Source organism: Myotis lucifugus, unplaced genomic scaffold (assembly GCF_000147115.1).
Source record: "Myotis lucifugus unplaced genomic scaffold, Myoluc2.0 scaffold_3410, whole genome shotgun sequence".
Classification (NCBI taxonomy): domain Eukaryota; kingdom Metazoa; phylum Chordata; class Mammalia; order Chiroptera; family Vespertilionidae; genus Myotis; species Myotis lucifugus.
Window position 1 is genome coordinate 8,271 of NW_005874458.1, and position 7,603 is coordinate 15,873.

Here is a 7,603-nt window from a genome sequence, read left to right on the forward strand (position 1 = left end):
CGAACCAGAGCATAGAACAGGGGTGGGCAAACTTTTTGACTCTGATGGGCCACAATGGGTTCTTAAACTGGACCGGAGGGCCGGAACAAAAGCATGGATGGAGTGTTTGTGTGAACTAATATAAATTCAAAGTAAACATCATTACATAAAAGGGTACGGTCTTTTTTTTTTTTAGTTTTATTCATTTCAAACGGGCCGGATCCGGCCCGGGGGGCGGAAGTTTGCCCACGGCTGGGAAAAGAAAATTCCTGTGTGGTTCCAAGCTCTGCGCATGGCCTTCACAGCCGGCCCAGCCCCTTCAGCTAAGACCCCCCTGGAGACCCCAAAAGAAACTGAGATTCGAAAAGAGGCCCAGCGCGCCTAGGGGCCACACTGAGGGGGGGGGCCAGCGGGGGGGCTCGGCCCCGGAACGCCCACTTTGCTTAGCCCTCCGCAGGCGGCCCCCGGTAACCGCTTTGTCCCATTGATTTATTCTTGCTTATCCCCGGGTCAGTCCCTCCCCTACACGGGCAACCCTTTCATATGTGCATTGCTGCTGTTTGTAGGAGTTCTTTAAAATGTATCGTTTGGGCGCCTGTAGATTGTTAGTGATCTCCTTTAATTTTTGTTTTGTTTTGTTAATCCTCACTTTTTTTAGAGAGAGAGAGTGGGAGGGGGAGAGACACAGAGAGAGAAACATCAGTGTGAGAGAGAGACATCGATTGGTTGCCTCCCACACGCGCCCCGACCAGGGCCAGGGATCAAGCCTGCAACCGAGGTACATGCCCTTGACAGGGATCGAACCTGGGACCCTTCTTCCGTGGTCCGACCCTCTATCCACTGAGCCAGACTGGCTAGGGCTGATCTTCTTTAACTTCTTACTTGCACCCAGCATTATGGGTTTTTTTGTTTGTTTGTTTTGTTTCTTAAATTCTCACCCAAGGAGTGAGGATAGTTTTTCCATTGATTTTTTTAGAGTGGAAGGGAGCGGGGAACGGGGGAGAAGAGAGGAACTTGATGAAATTACCACGTGTGGGACACACTGTGTCCAAGATCCCTAAGGCTGGCCCTTGTGGGGCCTCCTGGGTAGAGGCTGCAGGACCAGCAGTTCCTCCTTTTGTTGTTGTTGTTAATTCTCACCCAAGGATATTTTTTCCATTGATGTTTTAGGGAGAGTAGAAGAGGGGCTGGAGTAGGGGAGAGAGAGGGAGAAGGGAGAGAAACATCGATGGGAGAGACACACATTGTTGGCTGCCTCTCACTCGAGTCCCGAGCAGGGCCAGGGATGGAACCTGCAACCGCGGCACATGCCTTTGACCAGGAATCCAACCTGCGACCCTTCAGGCCACAGGCAACGCTCTAACCACTGAGCTAAACCAGCCAGGGCCGCATTGTGTTTTTTTGATCTACCCATGATGCTTTGCACACACCTAGTCAGTTGCATCTTCGGGCTGGTCTCCGTGAGGGGCAGTTACTACCCATCCTCCCTGGGAGGGGGACGTTCCGTTGCCCTTGACTCCCCTTCACTGTGAGGGACGCTGCTGTGGCCTTGCTCCCTTGCTGGTCTCTCTGAGACTGGCTTTGGGGCACATACACCCCCGTGCAGATGGGCCTACGCTCACTTTGCTGAAGCGCCGACAGCCCGTTCCAGGAAAGGCTGACCCCGTCCCCTCTTCCCGCAGCGTCACCCGCGGGTTCCCGCGGCCCCATCCCCACCGCCTGGCCTTCTCCACCTTCCCGAGCTGTGCCCGCTGGCCCGGCCAAGTGTCACATGGTGCCTCACTCGTTTCCATCTGACGGGACTCCGAGCAGCTCTGCCCTTGTTGGTCTTTGAGCGGCTTCTGTCAGCTGCGTCTCCGAGTCCTTTGCTCGTTTTCCTCTTGCGTCGCTGGTCTCTTCGTGTCGATCTGCCAGTTCCACGTGCAGTCAGTTCCACTCCGCCGCTTGCTTTGAAAACTCGGAATTTACTGCAGTGGATACATTGGGATCGACTTGAGGGTAAAGCAGATTCCCCCTCTGCTTACATGAGGCTTCACCCACGAGAAAGGCTAAGTGAACCCAGAAACTTGCCCTCAGTTGACATCAGCGTAGGCCGACCAAGCACACGCACACGCGCACCCTGAACGTCAGCCGGGCGCCGCAGGGCCGGTGTGCAGTGCCGGGAGCCGGTCCATCCTTGCTGCTTGACACAGTCGCTGCAGGGAAGAAACATCTGCACAGCATATGTTTCAAGGGACCTGGTGTATATGGCATACTGTTCTTAATATGTTTGCTCCCCTACTTAGCGCTGTGTGTTTTAACCAAGGTCACCTCTCCGGGAAAGGTTGTTTCCCCAGGTGGGGATTTTTCCCTGGTGTTAGGGATTAACAGGACTAAGGAAGGAAATAAATCAGTAAAACCCCTTAACTAAGTGCCAGGCGGGTAGTTAATCACTTTAACTACTAGCAGTCACGCTTAAGCTACATAATCTTTACTTAGGATAATCTCCTTCAGTTACTTCCTTGTAGCTGAACAGAACAATAGAGTAGTGACCTTGGAATGGAGATAACAAACACCCTAACCTTTGGAATAGAATGGGTAGGATTAAAATCAACTGGTATAAATACAGATGTAACAGGAGAATAAGAACAGAACCTGGCTAGAGAACCTGGCTAGGCTGCTGATCAACTGAATGCTGTCTCCGTGTCATTCCTTCTTCGCCGACTCCATCCACACCTTTGGGAACCCCTGGACCTGCTGGGGTTGGACCCCAACAGTGCAGGGCCTCACCCACCCACAGCTGGTGCTAGAGCTTTCCCTCAGCCCTGGCTGGGGTGGTTCAGTCGGTTAAGTGTCGTCCCATGAACTGAAAGGTCAGGGTTGTGGGCTCGATCCCCAGTAGGGAGGATGCAGGAGGCAGCCCGTTGATGTTTCTCTCTCCCTCTCCCTTTAAAATCAATAAAAACGTATTTAAAAATAAATAGAACTTTCCATCTGATTTCAGGTAACTCCTCCCACACCTCCTAAGGCGCACCCCTGCCAGCAGGACACCCACTTCTGTGAGCAAACTCCGGGTCTTTTTCAAGGTAAAGCGATGTCTCTCTTTTGGAACGTGCGGGAATTCCTTAAGCATTTAACGTGTGGGAAACTGTCCGCCCCTGCCCCACCGCCAGCTCAGCCCCGAGGGCCGTGAAGGCCCGTCCTCCCTGTCCCTGCGCGGCTACCTCTGGCCCCCACGGCCCTCCAGCTGCCCCTCCTCCCCTCCCCAGGATGACGCGGCACGGCAAGAACTGTACGGCGGGGGCCGTCTACACCTACCACGAGAAGAAGAAGGACACAGGTACTGGGTGGGAGGGGACAGATGCGTCTCGAAGCCACCGTCTCGCTTGGCACCTCTGACTGCGCTTTCTGCACATGTCTCTCTGCCCTTGGTGGTCACGGCCACATTGTGACAGCCCTGTTCCCCTCCCCCACCCCACGCGATGGGCACCGCCTTAGGTCGCTCTGTAGGTGAACACAGTTAATCCTCCCGTGGACGGGTCACTGTTGCCATAGCAATATTCCCGAAGAAGAGACGGAGGCCCCGGGCGGTCAGGCTCCGCAGCTCGGTCAGAGCCAGAGGGCTTCCGGAGCCTGTCGCCTACCCGCTGGTTAACACCTTCCTGTGGGCAGTGCGGTCCTTGCTCCCAGCACACAGACACACACAGCCCACTCTTTTTTTTTTTTTTTTTTAATCCTCACCCGAGGATATTTTTTCATTAATTTTTAGGGAGAGTAGAAGGGAGAGGGAAAGACAGAGAGAAACATCGACGTGAGAGAAACACATCGATTGGTTGCCTCCTACACGAGCCCCGACCAGGGCCCAGGCCAGGGAGGAACCTGCAACCGAGGTACGTGCCCTTGATCAGAATCGAACCCGGGACCCTTCGGTCCGCAGGCCAACGCTCTATCCACGGAGCCCAGCTGGCTAGGCCCACAGCCCACTCTTGACTGCCTGTTTCTCTAAGCTCCTCACCTCTGAGTTCTCAGTGCCTCTCTCTGTTTGAAGAGCGGCGTGTCTCCTCTCTCTCCATCCCTTTTCTTTTTAAAAATTTTTAAATATATTTTTATGGATTTCAGAGAGAAAGGGAGAGTGAGAGAGAGATAGAAACATCAGTGATGAGACAGAATCACTGATCGGCTGCCTCCTGCAGGCACCACACTGGGGATCGAGCCCACAACCCGGGCACGTGCCCTGACTGGGAATTGAACCGTGACCTCCTGGTTCATAGGTCGACACTCAACCACTGAGTCACACTGGCGGGGCTCTCCATCCCCTTTCTTGTCTGTCCCCAGCGGCCTCGGGCTACGGGACCCAGAACATTCGACTGAGCCGGGATGCCGTCAAGGACTTCGACTGCTGCTGCCTCTCTCTGCAGCCCTGCCATGACCCTGTCGTCACGTGAGCTGGGCACGTGGGTGGCGAGGGCAGGGGAACATGGGAGGGGTCTGTCGGAGTGGGTCTAGCCACCACCTCTCAGGTTCAGGGTCCTCGTCTGAGAGGTGGCATGATCCTGCAGGTGTCATGGTGGGGCGTGGAAAGAATACGTTTGTAATAGAGGGGCGGGCCCATCACAACAGCTGGCCTGTGGAGCACGCCCCGTTACCTGCCTCCGATGACCCAGCAAAGGCTCCCGCGAGGTCATAAGTGTCGGCCCTTGGCCCAGTGCCCGGATGTGGGCTTGGTCCCAGGTCTGTTACAGAGACGGTGATGGGAGTGGACTGTGGCCCCGGGTCCCTGCGGCCACCTTCAGTTCACTGAGCCCCTAGAAGGCCTCACAGAACTCAGTGCCAGTTGATTAGAGGGAAAGGATACAGATTAAAGTCAACAGAGGGAATGCCCTAGCCCAGCGGTCGGCAAACTCTTTAGCCAACAGAGCCAAATATCAACAGCACAATGATTGACATTTCTTTTGAGAGCCAAATTTTTTAAACTTAAACTATATAGGTAGGTACATTGTTATTAACTTAACTAGGGTACTCCTAAGCTGGCCTTTGTTAAAAACGTCCTCAATCTGATTGAGGTACGTTCGCTGAGGTCGACCCCTTCCAGCTCTCCCATCCACACTCGTCTTGCATACTCGTTTCGTCTATCTCCTTTCGTTCATCCTCTCTGTATGTCCAAACCATCTCAACATACCTTTCTCAATCCTCGACACTACATCTTCTTTCACTCCACAACGTTCCCTGTACATGCGTGCCCGCACGTGGTATTTTGTGGAAGAGCCACACTCAAGGGGCCAAAGAGCCGCGTGTGGCTTGCGAGCCGCGGTTTGCCGACCACTGCCCTAGCCGGTTTGGCTCAGTGGATAGAGCGTCAGCCTGCGGACTGAAGGGTCTCGGGTTTGATTCCCAGTCAGGGGACATGCCCAGGTTGTGGGCTCGATCCCGGGTGTGGGGCGTGCAGGAGGCAGCTGATCAATGATTCTCTCCCATCATTGATGTTTCTATCTCTCTCTCCCTCTTCCTTCCTCTCTGAAATAAATAAAATATTTCTATTTTAAAAAATAATAAAAAAAATAAAATCAGCAGAGGGAAAAGGCACAAGGAGACCAGCACTTAATTCTTCCAGCACCGCCCACCAGGGACGCCCACCTGAGAGCCCCATGTCCAGGGTCCTTATTGGAGGTTGGTCACGCGGACATGACCATCCCCTCCAGAGGTCCAGTTGATTCGTATGTCCCAACCCCCAGGGGGACAAAGTCACCCTTCCAGGAGGGCTTAGGGGGTCCCTCCCAGGAGCCCATCCAGGGCCGGCCCCTTGGAAGGTGCGGGGTGTGGGCAGCCCAGCCTGCTGAGTAACCCTTCCCGCAGGAGGTTCTCCCTGCGCTCAGAGCGCGTGACTGAGCCAGGAGGGTCAGGACAGTGTGGTCACCTCGGGGAGCTGAGCTGAGCGCTGAGCCGCTGCCTGTGGATGGTCTGTGGGCGCCCCGGGCGGGAGCCATGTGCCCATGTTCTCTCCTCCGTCCTCTCTGCAGCCCGGACGGCTACCTGTATGAGCGCGAGGCGATCCTGGAGTACATTTTGCACCAGAAGAAGGAGATCGCCCGGCAGCTGAAGGTGAGGCGGGGAGGAGGGGGCACGGGGTGTGTTGGGGGTTTCGATGTGAGCTCACCAGCAGGGCCTTGCGCACTTGTCCCCGCTGCCCGCAGGCCTACGAGAAGCAGCGGGGCGCCCGGCGGGAGGAGCGGAAGGAGCTGCAGCGGGCGGCCACGCAGGACCAGGTGCGGGGCTTCCTGGAGAAGGAGGCGGCCATCGTGAGCCGGCCCCTCAACCCCTTCACGCCCAAGGCTGCCTCGGGAACCGGCCCAGGTGAGGGGGGGCAGGCTTGCGGGTGGGTGGGGGTCCCCAGGGCCAGGTACCTAACCTCGGCACCGCATTGGAACCCCTCTGCCTCCTGTAGATGATGCCCAGGCGGGTCCCAGCGCCGCCGGCCCCGCGGGCAAGGACAAGGACAAGGACAAGGACAAAATGCTGCCCAGCTTCTGGATCCCGTCGCTGACCCCCGAGGCCAAAGCCACCAAGCTGGAGAAGCCGGTGAGCACCCCCTGCCGGCAGGCACCCCTGCGCCCACTTTGCCAGCGTCTCCAGGGCACCCTCCCTGGGGCCCCCTCCTCCCGCACCTGGCCCAGCCCCGCCTCTCCCCTCCTCCAGTCGCGCACGGTGACCTGCCCCATGTCCGGGAAGCCTCTGCGCATGTCCGACCTGACGCCGGTGCGGTTCACGCCTCTGGACAGCTCCGTGGACCGCGTGGGGCTCATCACGCGCAGTGAGCGCTACGTGTGCGCCGTGACCCGGGACAGTCTGAGCAACGCCACGCCGTGCGCCGTGCTGCGGCCCTCGTGAGTCCCTGTGGGGGTGGCAGGCGGGGACCTGCGCGGGGCGGGCCAGGGGTGTGGCTCTCCCCCTGGGCGGGGCGTGTGAGCGGTGTCCCCACCTTCCCCTCGCCGCAGGGGGGCCGTGGTCACCCTGGAGTGTGTGGAGAAGCTGATCCGGAAGGATATGGTGGACCCTGTGAACGGGGAGAAGCTCACAGACCGCGACATCATCGTGCTGCAGCGGGTGAGCAGGGCCCCTTCCACGGTGCCTTCCGGCCAGGCCCCTCCCAAGGCCCCGCCCCTCAACAGGCCACTCCCTCCCCGAGGCCCCGCCTCCTCAACAGGCCACTCCCTCCCCAAGGCCCCGCCTCAACAGGCCACTCCCTCCCCGAGGCCCCGCCTCAACAGGTCACTCCTTCCCAAGGCCCCGCCTTCTCACAGGCCACTCCCTCCCCAAGGCCCCACCTCCTCAACAGGCCACTCCCTCCCCGAGGCCCCGCCTCCTCCAAGGTCCACCTCAACAGGCCACTCCTCCCAGAGACAATGCCTCCTCAAAGCCACGCCCCTCGCCACACTCCTACCCTGAACCTCGCCTTATCCAGTAGAACAGCCCTCACCTTAGGCCCGCCCCTCCGGGCTGGGTGGGTTGGACCACCCACCGCGCCACAGCAGGGCCTTTAACTCTTCACTCTCCCCCCCCCCCTCCCCCCCAGGCGGCACGGGGCTTCGCCGGGCTTCTGGAGGTGAAACTGCAGGGAAGAAAAAGTCGCGGGCCCGTGATGCAGGCC

At 57.8% G+C, this 7,603-nt stretch overlaps 1 protein-coding gene across 1 annotated transcript; it reads left to right on the forward strand.

Moving 5' to 3' along the window:
* The first annotated feature begins 1,706 nt into the window (after positions 1-1,706).
* LOC102419391 (nitric oxide synthase-interacting protein-like) lies at positions 1,707-7,401 on the forward strand. Its single transcript, XM_023749172.1, has 9 exons — positions 1,707-1,977; positions 2,963-3,044; positions 3,228-3,298; positions 4,294-4,399; positions 5,976-6,057; positions 6,150-6,309; positions 6,401-6,534; positions 6,652-6,839; positions 6,951-7,401. The coding sequence occupies exons 3-9, from the start codon at positions 3,229-3,231 to the stop codon at positions 7,399-7,401; spliced, it is 1,191 nt and encodes a 396-aa protein (XP_023604940.1). The 5' UTR covers positions 1,707-1,977; positions 2,963-3,044; position 3,228.
* The last annotated feature ends 202 nt before the right edge of the window (positions 7,402-7,603 follow it).

Excerpts from the sequence above, each read along its gene's own strand:
- LOC102419391 (XM_023749172.1), top strand. The coding sequence starts at position 3,229 with ATGACGCGGCACGGCAAGAACTGTACGGCGGGGGCCGTCTACACCTAC. Across the intron at positions 6,058-6,149 it reads AGATCGCCCGGCAGCTGAAG|GCCTACGAGAAGCAGCGGGG; the intron begins GTGAGGCGGGGA and ends CGCTGCCCGCAG. Across the intron at positions 6,840-6,950 it reads TGCGCCGTGCTGCGGCCCTC|GGGGGCCGTGGTCACCCTGG; the intron begins GTGAGTCCCTGT and ends CCCTCGCCGCAG.